This window comes from Entamoeba dispar, genomic scaffold (assembly GCF_000209125.1).
Source record: "Entamoeba dispar SAW760 scf_1105229462643 genomic scaffold, whole genome shotgun sequence".
NCBI lineage: Eukaryota > Evosea > Mastigamoebida > Endamoebidae > Entamoeba > Entamoeba dispar.
This window is the reverse complement of record NW_001855295.1, coordinates 2,039-16,922: the sequence shown is the minus strand read 5'-3', so window position 1 is coordinate 16,922 and position 14,884 is coordinate 2,039. Positions and strand designations below refer to the sequence as shown.

The window sequence follows — 14,884 nt, the reverse complement described above, 5'->3', positions numbered from 1 at the left end:
AAATATCCACTTCCACTACTCTGTACAAAATGACTGTAAACTTGGACAGATGCACCAGTATCATGGTAACCAACATTTCTGTGGCAAGATTTTCTCCTTCTCCTTTTACTTGTTTTAGTGCTTCATTTAATTCTTGAACATCTTGATCTTTACTAACAATTTCTGTTTCTTTTTGTAATTGAAGTGGTTCTAATTGAACTGTACCAAGAAATTCTACTCCGTTTATTTTAGTAATTTGTGGTGGATAATTAAGACCTGCATTTGTATATAATTTGTAATTAATAAATTTCATTAAAACAACATAAAATGATAAAAATTCATGAAGAACATTAAAATCAACTGTTTCATTCTTTTCAATAGCAAATTGATGTGGTACCATCCATGTTATAGGAATTCCATATACTACAGCAGTATAAAAATACCCCTTATAACTAATAAAACATTTTCTAATTGCATTTGTATGTTTAATATATGCTTCCCATTCCATTGCAATTCTTCTTGCTAACCTTACTGCTTCAGCTTTTTCTCCTTTTGATACTCTATATGATGCAAACATAAATACCATTGATAAACAATCTCCAAGTTCATTTAATGCATCTTGGAATGTTGGATATCGTTCTTGAATAGTTGATGCTAAATCAATAACTGGTTTAGTTTTAAGTAATTGTTCTTTAGTTTTAAATTCTTTTCGAGCTGTTAATTTTCTAATATGTTTTTTAAATGCACGAATTTGTTTAATTTTCAATGTTACTTTATCATTAACTAATGGCTTAATATCATCAATATGATAATACGTTTTCTTTTGTGTTAATGTGTTAAGTCCTTTACTAGGTAATCTTGGTGATATTCCTTTTAAAATACAAATCTTTCTAAATTGTTCCATTGTGCAATTCAATCGTTTAATAGCTTGTGTTCTTGTAATATACTTTGATATTTTTGGTGCTTTTTCCTTTTTACCAGCAAATCTCTTTGATTGATGTTTACCGTGTCCTTTAACCATTTGATAAAAAATCTGTTTCTTTTTTTTTTCTCTTAGGGTTTATTTTTTTAATTTTTCTTTTTCTGTAATTGCTGTTTTATATAACGTTTCTAATTTGTTTTTATTCTCTTCTTAACTAACATTAATTATTCATTTAATCCCTCTACACAATACTACTTTTTCTGGTTCAACGCAATAGCTCTATGAATAACTACTCTTTGGTAAAATAGAAAATAGCATTGAATGTTCATGAGATTCCAGTTGGCTATCACAGGTTTTGATTTGAGTATTTGTGAAGGTTCTATGAGTCATAAACAGAAGGGCAAATACCAGAAACAACAAAACCAAGCGAACTGTTGGTATGTTCGTAACTAAATTTTTTAAATTGAAAATGAATTATTCAAGAGAGTTAAAAGTTAAACTTTTGTTAAAGAATTCAATTCTAATAAGATAAGATTAGAACTCCTTCTTCTAAAATTAGTTTTACTGAATATAAAATTCTTAATAAAGAAAACATGATGAAGAAGAAAATAGATAAAATTAATAATTAGTAAACTAATTATTGTATGAGGTTTTAAAACTTTGAAAAGATTAAAGACTCAAAATAACTCAAAAAGTAATAAAAACAAGATCAAAAGAATGAGTCATGTTGAAAAAGTTTATTTAATGAATGTTGCATTATACATTAATGACAAAACCAGTCTTATCAGATTTATGACTGTTAATAAAAAATGTAAGTCTTCATTAGAAGATTTAAAAATAAATCCATACATCCCAATACCTCCTACTGCAAGTGAAAAACAAAAAGTAGAGCATATACTTTTTATATCTAAAATGTTTAGTCACATAGAAACTCTTCAATGTACTCTAGATTTATTAACAATTAAATTAAAAAGAAATGAACTATTTAACAAAATTACTTATATTCGTCTAGTAAATTTTGAAAGTTTTAATTCTTCATTAAAAGTAAAAAGTTATAATTATTCTAAAATCGAAAATTTATATTTAACAAACTCATTAAATTCTATTCATAATGTTCAGTATTTTCCTAAACTAAAAAGACTTATTTTATATAATCTTTTGTTATCATCAAGTATTCTTCATATTATTAAGAACTCTCCATATCTTAAAGAGATTATTTGTTTAGATTGTGTTAAATCTCAATGGAGTATTGAAGAAATAATTTGGTTATTCTCATGTGTTAATTTAAGTGATATTAAATTATCAATTGTATATAGAGATCCTTCAATTAATATTAAAGAATGTTATAATGACTTTAGTAATGAATTAAAAGGTGTTGATGTTAAAATGTTATACATTGGAAGTGATATTGAAATTGGAGGATATGCTTTTGTTAATGATATGATTAGTTCAAGTGTATGTACAATAACAGGGCCTTTTAATAATATGAATTCTGAAATTCAAAAGAAAGACATACCACAACCAAGTATTAAACAAGAAGATGAAATTTTAAATAATACTTTAAAGTGTATTAATGAATATCATTATTACAGTAATGATTGTGTTAAGATTTCTATGCCAAATCTTTCATCAATTAATAAAATTATTTTTGGTTGTCGTACATTAGTTAATTGTAATTTAGAAAGTGTTAATGATATGTCAATAACAAATATAAGTTGTATTAAATTAAATTGTTATGGTTGTCGTAATCTTAATATATACATTAAAAGAATTAATGAATTGAACATTCAATATTGTATTGGTGTTACAATAATTTCACAAGTTCAAAAATGTATTTCTATAGGAAAATCAATAGATGTTATTACTACTTCATATAAACAACCTGATTTTATAAATACACTTAATTTATGCTCATCTGTAAATACTAAAATTATTAATCAAAATGTTATTCATTGTAACATAAATGAATCATATAATATTAGTTTTAATTCTTGTAAATTAAATAGAATGACTATTGAGAATTCTTGTCGTATTACTTTTGATAAATCTTCTTACTTTTATCAATCAGATAGTAAATTAAAAATTTTAAATTCTTATAATAATAATATTCTATTACCATTATCTATTAAACACTTTAATATTATTGGAGGTATTCATCCCATAAAGTTATCAGATCAAATTTTAAATGAAATTTCTTTGTTTGGTACTGTACAATCAATTCGAAAGAAAAAGAAAATTATTGTTCTTCGTTATGATTTACTTAAACCAAAAGTATTAGCCCCAATGAAATATCATATTAAAATTAATGACCCAAATATTAAATCTATTGAATATGGAAATTGCAAAAAGGTTACATTAGAAATGAGCCCATCATCTCATTTTAAATGTGATAGAGTTGATGTCCTAAAAGTAAAAAGTCCTAATATTTTAATAGAAGCAAATTATATAGGAAAACTAATCATTGTTGATGATGTTCCTATTACTTTTCTCAATTCACCTTTAATTGATAAAAAAGTCTGTTCTCTTAGTGATTGTCAAATACTTATAGGTAAACCAAATAAAATACTTGAAGAATGTTACGAAGAAATAAAAATAAAAGACGTGTGTGAATTTTTAAATTCTGATGATGTATTGAATTTGAAATTATTTCCTTTCAAAAAAGTTACAATATGCCTTGGTTCATACCATGATTTTTATACCTCGAAAACAGAACCTTCAATTATTTATATAGCATTACACAAATTAGTAGAAAAAATAAAAGCACCAGATAACCTTAAAGTAAGTATTGTTGAAGGTGGAAACGATTCTTTTCCTTTAATACGTCAACTGAAGCTAATGCATTCATATAGCATTTTTTTGAGAAAAAAGAAAGAATCAGTTAATAGAAAACAAATACAAGAAATAACATGTTCTAATAATGTTAGGAATTTGGTTATTAGAAACTGTAACAACTTAAAATTAATAAAAGGTACTAAACGTTTGAAAAAGGTTCATATTCAATCATGTGCTAATTTAGTAGAATTAACTGGGTTGTCAAAAACAGTTAATTTACAAATAAGAAATTGTCCTAAACTTATAATACAAAAGTAATTCAAATTCTTCATTTAACTATTATTTATTATATTATTTTTTGGTTTTGAAATAAGAAATAAAACCCAACTTATAAATCAATTGGTTGAAGGATAGTAATGTCTTTCCCATCTCCTTGGAAATTAGTTGTTGTTGCTCTGTAAGGGCAAATTTCTTTGTGAAGGTCATCAAAAGATTTTCCAAAAAAGTCTTGGCGTATATAATTTTCTTTTGACTCAAGAATAGCCTTGTTTAACTTTTCAAATTCATTGGTTGATTGAGTTTGAATTGACATTTTCTTTTTCTAAGTTCTTTTTGGCTTTTTGAAACAATAAAATTTAATTGATTAAAACCATTCAATAACTAAAACTTTTTCAGTGTTAAATATTTCTGGATAACAATTCCCTGTTAATAATTCTTTTCCAACTAATGAAGGTATTGAATAGTGTTGGTCTATATTCCTAAATACAAAAGATTCGTTGGGATGGTTAGAAATCAAAAATGCATTTTGAACTCCAAATAGTTGTGCTGAATTTTTTGGATAAAAGACCAATCTAGATGATTGAATTCTTGGTATAATTTTTGTAGCTGTTGTATGATGAGGATTTTTCAAAGAAAAAACAAAAAAACCTTTATCTTCAGGTCCTACAGACTCTTCACTTTCTTTTATTTTGGGAATTCTTGCTTGACTGAAACACCCAAATACCCATTTATCGCTAGTAAGTATAACAAATGTAAGATTACTTCTTCCATTAATTTTTTTATTAAAAGCTAAGGTTGTAAATTCATCAATTTCAGTGTTGTAAATAATTCGGTATTTTGTTAATCCAGTCCATTGTTTTAATTTATCTATATGTCTTTTATGAATGAATAATTGTTCTTTAATATAGTTTTCAATACTATCATCCATAAATGATTCTTTTCTTTCTATTGACAACTCACTATCAGATTCACAATGAGTTAATTCTTCATCTTCAAGGAACAAAATCTTTAAACTAGATTCTTTTTTTACGGGAGTTCTTAACTTTTCTTTTAAGAAACCAAGTTTTTTAAACTCGTCACCAGTGTTAGTTTTATTTATATGAGAATAGACTTCATGATAAGCCACTTTACCAACAATGTTTAACACCCCTTTATTAAGAAGATTAATCACTCTGTATTCTTTTGGGGTTGGAGTACACATAATAGAAGGGCTTGTAAAATCACTTTCAGTTGATAAATATGATTTGTGAGAATAAAAAAGGTTTGACTCATCTTCTTGTTTATAACTTCTATTTGTTGGTTCAGTAAATGGGTCTTCAGTTATGAGATTTATCCCAGTAAATTCTTTTGACATAACTTCTTTTTGATTTAGTTATCCTTAAATAGTATAATCTATTCTACTGAAAAGAAGATATCCACAAAAAAGATTATAGTAAAGAAGGAGTTGAATTAATTTTATTTTTGAAAGACAAACAATGAGTTCTCTTCTTAAGGTGTTGTATGAATAAGTTATTGCAAGATTAATTTAATTTCTTTTTATTTCATTTAATCCTACAAATAAGAAAAAAATATTTATATTTTCAAATAATAGAAAATAAAAACAATAAGTTTCTATTAATTGTTTTATTTTTTTTTTTCTTTTTCAATTCTGCTTTATATTTCTCTTCAATTTTATCTTATTTTTTCTATCTACCAAAATATTCCCAAAATTCTCTCTTCTTCTCCAAACTTCGTTAAATTTCGGAAAGTCCATCCAAACCATTCTATTTGTTCTGTGTAAAAAGCCCTTCCTTTATCAACCTCATCTTCATTTTTTTTATTAATACATTTTTGAATGAGCACATTACAAAAAATAAAATCATTTATTCAATTCTTTAATATTCCTAATTACTTCATTGGTGGATTTACTATTAATATGGCAACTTATTTTTGTTGGTTAATTATTCCATTATTAATGAAAGAAAATGGTGCAAGTTCTTTCTTAATTGGTTTAGCAGATGCTGTTACCTTTGGGATTTGTGGATTATTATGTCCCGTAATTGGTTTGTTTTTAAATAAAAAATGGTTTCCAATAGCAGATATTTGTCGTATTGGTTTTGTTTTACAGGCCATTTCTGGAATTTGTATTGCCTTATACTACATTAAAGGAACACTTTTACTTCCAATCTTTTTTATTTTAATACTTCAATCATTTGCACTTGCATTTTTCTGGTCAATCTGTGAATTTATGTTGTCTGAAGAAGCATATAAAGGAGAAGTTAACAAAGTTATTTCACGATTTGCTTGTTCATGGTCATTAGGAAAAGCTATTGGATTTTGTGTTAGTGGACCAATGAAAACTGCTTTTGGAAATACGTTTTCATTATATTTTTCATCATTCATCTCTTTGATCTCTTTTGTTCTTTTCCCTAGAATGCCAAGAAATAGAAGTGGGATTACTCGGAGTGAAGCAAAGGCTTTAAGAAAAAAAGAAACGAATGGCAAAGGACATGAGAGTGTTTCAGATATTTCAGTTGATATTGAAGAACTTAATAATAGTAAATCAGGTTCATCAGATGAAAGTGAAGAACAACCAAAATCTTCAATTCAAAGAAATGAAATTAAAAATATTACAAAAGAAGAAAAGAAAGAGAAGAATAACTCATCAAAAAAAAAGAAACAACCTAAACCAATATATACCCCTTATTATTTTATGATGTATTATTTTAATAATCTCGTTATTCATTTCACTGTTTATGGTACAATTGCTGTATTTGGTAACCAATACATTGATTTTGTTGATGAAAATAAAATTGTATTAAATGGAGTAAATGATGATCCTGCTACTTTTGCTAGTGTGTTTCTTGGAATTATTTACTTTAGTCAAACAATTACCTTCTTTGTACTTGGTTTATTCCATCATTGGCAATACGTTTTAAGTCTCAATATTATTGTTCAGATAATTATTGCTGGAGTAAGTGTTGGAATGGTCTTTATTAGAAATGGGTGGATTTTGTGTGCATTTGCTGTTGTTATAGGAATTATATCTGGATATGAACTTCAATCAATTGTTGTTTATTCTGTTAGTTCACCACCAAAAAATAAAGGTAAAATCTTAGGATTGACTGAGTGTGTTGGAGAATTAACATGTTCATTATGTCCATTATTTGCTGGACTTCTTGCTACAGCAATGGATGATAGAAGATATGCACTTTATCAAGGTATTGTATTACAAGTTATTGGTATTGTGCTATGTGCTACTTTAATGACAGTGACAAAAGTTCTTGAAATCAGAAGAAAGAAACGAGTAGGAGAAGGCGCTGGTATTGAAATGTTAGAAGAAGGTCAAGAAAGTAGTGAAGATAAAAAAGAAAAAGAGCAAATGTCTTCAGAACTATTTGAAGATAGTCCTAAAACTAAACCTACACAAGTTGAATCTGACCAAAAATCTGACGTTGAAGTACCGATGGTTATTGTGAAAAAAGAAGAAGAGAGTGAATCATCTACACTCTCTTCTTCATCTAATAACAGTGAAGATGATTAAAAACAAAAAAAAAGACAAAATATATTAACAATTTCATATACCTTATTTTTAGACGTTAATAATTTATTTATTAATATTTTTATTTATTACGTTTATTATATTTTCTTGTATTTATGTTTAAAGAGTAAAATATTTTATATTATAGTAAATAGTATTTGAAACTATTATGTTATTACTGAATAATTTTTTCTTTTTAAGAAATGAACACCTAATCATTTATTTATCGTTTTATCATTTCATGGAAAATCAGTATCGATTTAAAGTTGTGTTTTATGGAAACCATCGAGTTGGAAAAACTTCTATTGTTAATAAACACATTACAGGAGAGTTCCACGCTCATGTAAAAGAACCAACTAAATTATTTGTTTGATTTTCAATATTATAATAATGTATTTAAATTGACATTAACATCGGCAGGACACAACAATTATTGAATTAACAGGAAAAAAAGGTACAAAGTATAGTGTTATTATGGACCTTTATCATAGCCCAAAAGATGATATATTGACTGATTCACCAGTTTTCATTGGTAAAGCAGATGCCATTGTTGCAGTATTTTCATTTGATGATTACAAGTCATTTGAAGATACTGAAGGATGGCTATTTTTTGGAATGAGCCATTCAGATCCAAAAGTCCAATTTATTATTGCCTCAAAAGCAGATAAAAAGGAAAAAATAGTACAAAGATCAGAAGGAATTGACTTAGCAAAAAGACTTGGAGTAAATTATTTTGAAGTTTCAGCCCGTTCTGGTAAAAATATTCAAGACTTCTTTGAAACATTAGCTAAAATACTTTTAAAACAGAAACTTATTTCAACTCAAAAACTCTCCAAACAACCTTCTCTATCTCAACAATTAAGTAAATCGAATGAAGAATATCAACGACTTGATTCTGAGATTAATTCTGTTTTTGGTCATTAAAACTACTTGTCTTTTCATTCTTTTCTTTAAGACTTATTTATCTCTTAGTTTGTGAGTGATTATTTTATTTATATTATCCGAAAAGGTAAAACCTAACGATATTTCACATTAAATTTAAATCTAAAACATCTTTTATAAAAGATGTATATTTTTCTGTTACTGGAGTTGTTTGTGAACAATAAGGATCTCTTTGAGGAACAAACATGCCAACACCCATTTGTGCTAATTGATCAGAGGTTAGTCCATTCTTTTCAGAATGAACTAATAATTCTCTGAGGAATGAAAGGATATAATAAAAAGTATTAAAGTTATATGTTGGTAATTTTTTGTATAACAGTGAACAAAAATCACGACTTTCCATTGACATTCCTTGAGTAGTAAATTCTGTTGGAATTATAGGTGGAACTGAATTAATTTGTGAAACCAATAACCCACATAAGGAATGTACATTGTATTTCTTTCCACATAAACTTTCTCCATTGTGTAAAAGATGTTTAACTTCCATCATTTCTTTATCATTTCCTCTTACCAATAACATACAAGGTGTGTCTAATCCTTTACGATAAATATAATCAATAATTTTAACAAGTTGAGTGCTAATAGGAATTTCATTTAATGTTGTTGACATGTTGTTTTACTGTTATAACATTTTGTTTCTTTTTTTCTTTTTTAATTTTATTTATTAGAAAATATACTTTTTCTTCAAATTATATCAAAAAATTTTAAGTAAAAAATAATAAATAACATTTTTTTGATTTTTAATGGCTATAATTTAATAATGTATTTTTTTATGCAAAAAGAATAACAAGTTTTATTCTTTTATTTATTGATAAGATGTTTTTTGTATTGAAAAAAATATCATGAATACCTCAAAAAGGGTATAGTAATTTAATACAATTTTTATACTAACTTTTTTTAATATCTAGAAGAAAAAAATTACTAATTAATATGCATATTTTTTATTTTATCATTGTATATTCAATTTACAAGAAATGGAATGTTAAATAGTATTTGCTCTTCATTTTTATGACTAATAAGAGATATACAAAAGTGAATGTTTAGAATGATTGAGAAAATGAAATTTTTTTAGATAGTTTTTTGTTATTTTAATAATTTTTTATGTTTTTTTATTTTTCTTTTTTAAGATACCTTAATTTTTAAGAAACGAAAAAAAATGAAACTGAAAATAATTGATTAATCAAATAAAATATGCAAGTTGATATGATTGAAAAACCAATACAGTTTCTTGATGGAAACGTTATTTGCACAAGTGGTTTTAATGTTTGTTTATACTTTTAAAAGAAAAATGAAGGATTAAGAATAAATTTTTAGAAAGATGAAAGAAAAATGTTAAAAGAAATGATTGAGTCTTGTGGGGGATTCTATTTAGATGAATTAGATAGTTCTATTGTAACATGTTTAATTTTAAAAGGATTATTTAGTAAAAAGGCTCAGTGTGCTAAACAATCTGGAATACCTGTTATTTCATTTCAATGGATTTTTGATTGTATTTCAGAAAGAAGATTATTCTCTTTTAACAATTATTTAATAAATTGAATGTACTTATTTCTTTTATTTTAGTTTACTTAAAATATTGAACACATTTATGGTTTTTCGTTTCTAATTAATAAAAATACATTTATCGTTTCTTTTATAAAATTATTTTCCAAGATAATAAGATAATTATTTATTTGATTTGAATATAACATTAACATAGACATAAATTTTTTAAACTATTTAATGTTAAATAAAATAGAATAATATTTTTCAAATATATTTTTGATTGTTCTTTTTTTATAATTTAATAATTTTTTTAATAATTTATAATAAATAAGATAGATAAAAAAATTTGATGTTATTTGATCTCTATTAAAATTTTGATATAACTTAGTAATATCTGATAATAGAAAAGATAATAATGTTATTTTATAATTTCGTTACACCGATTAAATCTAAAACATTTTTTATCAAATAAGTTTAAAAAAGTTAGTTAGAAAACTATATTATCAAAAGGCTAGAAGAATTACCTAAATAATGTTTAATTTAAAGTATTTATTTTTATGAATGAAATAAGTTGTAAAACATATATGATAAGATTGTATAGAATAAAAGAAAAATAAATTAAATAAAGGTATTAGAATCAGTTAATTGTTTATAGATTCAAAAAGTATAAAATCGAAAGAATATTTAAGAATAATAAAATTAATTTTATATTACATTAAAAATTAGTTTTAAGTTTATTTTATTATTATTGAAGCTATAAAGATATGAACATTTTGATATTTTCATTAAAATAATAATAAATAAACAAACAAAAGAAGGAAAAGGTAATTTTCTCAGAAATTCATGAAAAGTGAAAGCCTTATCTTTATAACCAATTGGCTTATTTTCTTTTTCACCAATTAAAGCTATATCACATTTAGATATTTCATCTACAACAATTATTTTACCTTCCTATTTTTGTAAGTCATTTTAATATTTTTATGAATAAATATTATTTATTTTAATAAATAATAACAAACTTCAATAATAAGTTCTTTTACTTCAACGTTAACTTTTTTTAATTCAAAAATCTTTGAAAAATAAATCTTTTTTCCTTCTAAACCACTTTCTTTTTTACTTACATATAGTTCTTCATTTTCAAAATAATCTCCTTTAGAAAAAAGCCATTCTATTGGCATTATCCATATACCTCTTAATAAAGCTACAATACAACTTTTAGTAATTTTTTTATAAGCAATTAAGTGTGTTACATGTTCATCCAAACAATTAGAAAAAATACCACCTTTTCTTTGGATTTCTGAGATATATTTTGACTTAGAATTATCATTAATTCCAGTGAAACAAATAACATTAGACTTTTTTAATACATTTATACTAGAAGAATTATCAGTTATAAAAGTAGTTTGAAAAGTATCATTTATATCATTATGATTTAGTGATTGAATTGTGACAATACTTTGTTTTTTACTTAAAGATTTTGGATGAGTTTTAGTTCTTTGAAGTGGTTTTTTTTCTTGATTATTTAATTCTAATAATTTTTCTTCTTCTTCTTTAATATTATTTTTTAATTTATTTTCTTCATTATCTTCAATTCCAATAACAGTAAGATTAGTTTTTACTGGACTTATATCTTTTTCTTCTTTTATTTTAATATCATTTCTATAAAACGATAATTCTTCAAATGGTGTAGAACCATTAGAAATATATGTTGAATCATGTACTAATGGAACATCATTTATTGTCTCTTCTTTTCTTTTAATTTCTGAAATTGATAGTTCTGTATTTCCTAATGAAAGTCTCATCGAATTTCCTGTTGATTCTTTATAAGCAGGATTTAATGCATATGCAACATCAACATAATTTTTATATAACACTTTCATTTTATCTATGAGTTGTGACATGTTTGTTTCTTCTTCTTTTCTTTTATTAATTTCACAAATAACTTCTTGTAATTCTTCATTCTTCTTTTCTAATTCTGTTTTTTCTTCCATTCTTTTATTAATATCATTCATCCATGACTCTTTTGTAATTTGAATTTCTTTTTTTAATGACTCGTTCTCTTCTTTAAGTTTAATTAATTCTTTATCATTTTTATATCGTTCAACTTCTTCTAATAATCCCTTCACAATTTCAACATATTCTTGACACTTCTTTTTAAGTTCTTCGTTTTGTTTTTTTAATCCATTGATATCTATTTGATTAGATCGTGTAAATATAAGTTTTTCACTCATTAAACTTCTTTTGTTTCTTTTTTAAGTTATTTTATTAGATTTCCTCAATTTTTTATTTAAATTGTTATACAAACTAAAATAATTGTTAAATATCAAAACTCATTTTATATTTTGTTAATTTCTTCTAACAAATCAAATATAAATGGTTTTTGACCAAAATTAACTTCAACAGCATACGCAGTAGAAAATCCTAATGCAGGATACATTTTTTGATATTTCACTGTAATTGAATTTTTAATCTTTTTACCATTCTTTGTAAAGAAAACTTGATAACTCCTTGGTATAAAACCAACCCCAAGAGTTTCTCCTGAATTAAATGGTTCTGTAAAATTAACGCCAGAACCATTTTGATGAAATAATTTACCATCGTCTGAATGAACTCCTATTCCTCCATTTTCCCATCCAACTTGTTTGTCTTCAGGGTATGTTCTTTCATTGACAAGACCAATAGAAACAACAAATTCTTCTACAACATGTGTTGAAGGAGTTGGTAGGATTGTTACCTCATAATAAAAGACTGGTGTTTGTAAAAGGATGTATTGGTGTAACAAAATAGGAAATGTGAACCAACGATTTTCTAGTGAAAATGGGTTTTTTGCAATAATAGTATTTCTTCTATCATTTGTCGTATTTGTATTGATAATAACATTACCTTCAATGCTCAGCCCAAATCTATTAGAATTAACATTAGGAATAAACTTATTATCCGTGTTAAGTTCAGCTTTCAATGAGCATAAAGTTTTCCATGATCTATTTTTTAATGATAAGTGCTTAGAAATTGATCCCTAAAACTTAAGTATTTGGTCGTTGGACACTTCTTTTAAACAAACAAACTGAAAGCTTATGTTGTTTACAGAAAAGATAAGACGCAAAATAATCAGAATTCAATCTAGGATACGCTTCGCTAAAATTAATCACATCATCAATTGGCAAATATTGTAGTATTTGAGTAAGAAGTCCTTCACGGATAATTATTTGAATTGGTAATTGATTACTCTCCATAAGATCTTAAAATTATTTTAAAGTTTTAAATTAGTATTAATTTTATTTACCATTTCTTTTTTTTTTTTTGAGGTTTGTTTTAATTTTTGAAAATTTAAAGATTAACATCACAAAAAAATTATTTGTATTTTTGTTATTTAATTTGGCAGATTATCCATGATTTAAATATTAACGTTGTCCGTTGTTATGTCAATAAATGGGCTTCTAGTTAACTCAATCTCTTATTTTTAATATGAATATTCGACACATAAATTCAGTCAATATAAGTTTATGATAATAAGTGCTTCTATGGTTTTTAAAAACAGATAATATATGTCTTTAAACATCTTAATTGATTACAAGGCTAGACCTCACCACATTTATAAAATAACTGTTCTTACTATTACAATTAGAGACCTTAATAAGACAAGGCAAGTATCTTTTTAATTAATTAACTTAACAAATAGCCAAATGCGTTTGCTTTTATTTACACAATTGCTTTGCTTAGGTTTATTCAATTTAATGAAGTAAAACTAGGTTTTGCAATTTAAACTCAACAAGTGTAATAATTTCCTAAAAAGATTTAATAAAGGAACACTACTAACTTAGTTAGTAAAGAAGACTGTAAAATGAGTAAAGATATAATTTTGTAGTTGAAAAAGAACTAATTTAAATCTGAAAGGAATAAACCACCATCATTTATAAGGTTTTAAATAATAAAAGTAATCAGGTTATTTTTATACTTTTGTTGAACCCAGTCCCATAAACCACAAAACTGGCTATAACTAAGACCTCAAATCTATTCAACAAATAAACTCAATCCAAACACCGCTTTGGTTCAGACAAAAAAGAGTTTTCCTTTATTCTCTTTCTTGCATAATGTTCTGTTTGTTCTTCTTGATTCAGTGATTCATTCTCATCATCTTCTTTCTCTTCTGTTGTGTTATTTTTCATAGTTGACTTTTCATTTTGTTCCAGGCCATTCTCAATTGTGCTAACTATACCAACTTCTTCTTGTTGGTTAATTGACTTTTCTGTCTCTTTATCTCCTGTGTCTATGTCTTCTTCAAGAATAAAAGTCTCTAAATCTTCAAAGTAACTCTTTTGCTTCTCAAGAAATTCTTTTTCTTTTTCTTTCTCTTCTTCTTTTTCTTTTTTCAGTGAGTCTTCTGGTTCTTTTTTGTTTTTAATACTTCTTTTAGGCATCCTTTGTGCTCTCTTTCATTTTTTAGATTTGTGTTATATTTTTTATATTTCTCTTAGAATAAAAATTATGTTTTTAATAACGAAAATAAAAATAATACAAATTTTTGTTTTCTTATATATTTAATTATTGGGTAAGGAAATTATTATGAACTAAACATTGCAAAATAATTGTAAAAATTACAACAATTACAACGAGTTATATTGAATAATTATTTGAAATGGATGAATATAAATAATGAAAGAAGAATAAAAACAATTTTAACAATGATATAATAGTGTCTATGAAGATAAGTGATGGAAAATTGTATACTCTCTTTGAAATGTTTAAGAAAAACAAGAAATAGAAGAGACAAAATAAGTATTAAATATAACAATACGAGAATGAGATTATATTTGATATTATTAAAAGAACAGTATACTCAATTATAATAAAGAATATTATCATACAGAAATTAATAACATAATATAAATAATATTCATTAAAAGAAAAAAAAGAAATATTACAGATATAAAATATAAGAATAGAAAAGAAGAAAAAGTTGAAGATATGTAAGAAAGATGATGAGA

General features: G+C 24.9%; 10 protein-coding genes across 10 annotated transcripts in view, besides 18 other annotated features; 4 read left to right on the top strand and 6 right to left on the bottom strand.

Moving 5' to 3' along the window:
* The window catches only part of EDI_291390 (uncharacterized protein), a gene marked incomplete at both ends in the record, with an annotated part of 1,585 nt that extends 585 nt beyond the window's left edge, over positions 1–1,000 (bottom strand). The window contains 2 exons of the mRNA XM_001733439.1: positions 1–15; positions 71–1,000. The exon at positions 1–15 is cut by the window's left edge and continues 585 nt beyond it. Coding sequence (XP_001733491.1) covers positions 1–15; positions 71–1,000 — 945 coding nt within the window. The remainder of the gene's footprint in view (positions 16–70) is intronic.
* Positions 1,001–1,618: 618 nt separating this feature from the next.
* EDI_291380 (uncharacterized protein) lies at positions 1,619–3,991 on the top strand (the record flags this gene model as incomplete). The annotated part of the gene is made up of 1 exon (XM_001739994.1): positions 1,619–3,991. The coding sequence occupies one exon, from the start codon at positions 1,619–1,621 to the stop codon at positions 3,989–3,991; it is 2,373 nt and encodes a 790-aa protein (XP_001740046.1).
* Positions 2,974–3,010: a sequence feature (AT_rich).
* Positions 3,992–4,010: 19 nt separating the features above from the next.
* Positions 4,011–4,033: a sequence feature (AT_rich).
* A 283-nt stretch (positions 4,034–4,316) lies between these two features.
* On the bottom strand, positions 4,317–5,306 carry EDI_291370 (uncharacterized protein; the record flags this gene model as incomplete). The annotated part of the gene is made up of 1 exon (XM_001739993.1): positions 4,317–5,306. One exon carries the CDS (start codon positions 5,304–5,306, stop codon positions 4,317–4,319), a length of 990 nt encoding a protein of 329 aa, XP_001740045.1.
* A 165-nt stretch (positions 5,307–5,471) lies between these two features.
* Positions 5,472–5,553: a sequence feature (AT_rich).
* Positions 5,554–5,561: 8 nt separating this feature from the next.
* Positions 5,562–5,643: a microsatellite.
* Positions 5,644–5,786: 143 nt separating this feature from the next.
* Positions 5,787–7,475, top strand: EDI_291360 (uncharacterized protein; the record flags this gene model as incomplete). The annotated part of the gene is made up of 1 exon (XM_001739992.1): positions 5,787–7,475. One exon carries the CDS (start codon positions 5,787–5,789, stop codon positions 7,473–7,475), a length of 1,689 nt encoding a protein of 562 aa, XP_001740044.1.
* Positions 7,476–7,530: 55 nt separating this feature from the next.
* Positions 7,531–7,619: a sequence feature (AT_rich).
* A 327-nt stretch (positions 7,620–7,946) lies between these two features.
* On the top strand, positions 7,947–8,396 carry EDI_291350 (uncharacterized protein; the record flags this gene model as incomplete). The annotated part of the gene is made up of 1 exon (XM_001739991.1): positions 7,947–8,396. One exon carries the CDS (start codon positions 7,947–7,949, stop codon positions 8,394–8,396), a length of 450 nt encoding a protein of 149 aa, XP_001740043.1.
* A 103-nt stretch (positions 8,397–8,499) lies between these two features.
* Positions 8,500–9,024, bottom strand: EDI_291340 (uncharacterized protein; the record flags this gene model as incomplete). The annotated part of the gene is made up of 1 exon (XM_001739990.1): positions 8,500–9,024. One exon carries the CDS (start codon positions 9,022–9,024, stop codon positions 8,500–8,502), a length of 525 nt encoding a protein of 174 aa, XP_001740042.1.
* Positions 9,002–9,077: a microsatellite.
* Positions 9,078–9,100: 23 nt separating this feature from the next.
* Positions 9,101–9,188: a sequence feature (AT_rich).
* Positions 9,189–9,280: 92 nt separating this feature from the next.
* Positions 9,281–9,364: a sequence feature (AT_rich).
* Positions 9,365–9,474: 110 nt separating this feature from the next.
* Positions 9,475–9,540: a sequence feature (AT_rich).
* Positions 9,541–9,605: 65 nt separating this feature from the next.
* EDI_291330 (uncharacterized protein) lies at positions 9,606–9,953 on the top strand (the record flags this gene model as incomplete). Its single annotated transcript, XM_001739989.1, has 2 exons — positions 9,606–9,677; positions 9,729–9,953. The coding sequence occupies 2 exons, from the start codon at positions 9,606–9,608 to the stop codon at positions 9,951–9,953; spliced, it is 297 nt and encodes a 98-aa protein (XP_001740041.1).
* A 162-nt stretch (positions 9,954–10,115) lies between these two features.
* Positions 10,116–10,247: a sequence feature (AT_rich).
* Positions 10,248–10,578: 331 nt separating this feature from the next.
* Positions 10,579–10,649: a sequence feature (AT_rich).
* A 26-nt stretch (positions 10,650–10,675) lies between these two features.
* Positions 10,676–10,704: a sequence feature (AT_rich).
* A 161-nt stretch (positions 10,705–10,865) lies between these two features.
* Positions 10,866–10,913: a sequence feature (AT_rich).
* EDI_291320 (uncharacterized protein) lies at positions 10,895–12,130 on the bottom strand (the record flags this gene model as incomplete). The annotated part of the gene is made up of 1 exon (XM_001739988.1): positions 10,895–12,130. The coding sequence occupies one exon, from the start codon at positions 12,128–12,130 to the stop codon at positions 10,895–10,897; it is 1,236 nt and encodes a 411-aa protein (XP_001740040.1).
* Positions 11,450–11,475: a sequence feature (AT_rich).
* A 104-nt stretch (positions 12,131–12,234) lies between the features above and the next one.
* On the bottom strand, positions 12,235–13,132 carry EDI_291310 (uncharacterized protein; the record flags this gene model as incomplete). The annotated part of the gene is made up of 2 exons (XM_001739987.1): positions 12,235–12,915; positions 12,965–13,132. The coding sequence occupies 2 exons, from the start codon at positions 13,130–13,132 to the stop codon at positions 12,235–12,237; spliced, it is 849 nt and encodes a 282-aa protein (XP_001740039.1).
* Positions 13,133–13,138: 6 nt separating this feature from the next.
* Positions 13,139–13,181: a sequence feature (AT_rich).
* A 535-nt stretch (positions 13,182–13,716) lies between these two features.
* EDI_291300 (uncharacterized protein) lies at positions 13,717–14,317 on the bottom strand (the record flags this gene model as incomplete). The annotated part of the gene is made up of 3 exons (XM_001739986.1): positions 13,717–13,733; positions 13,855–13,890; positions 13,939–14,317. 3 exons carry the CDS (start codon positions 14,315–14,317, stop codon positions 13,717–13,719), a joined length of 432 nt encoding a protein of 143 aa, XP_001740038.1.
* Positions 14,231–14,268: a microsatellite.
* Positions 14,318–14,350: 33 nt separating the features above from the next.
* Positions 14,351–14,446: a sequence feature (AT_rich).
* A 320-nt stretch (positions 14,447–14,766) lies between these two features.
* Positions 14,767–14,836: a sequence feature (AT_rich).
* Positions 14,837–14,884: the final 48 nt, after the last annotated feature.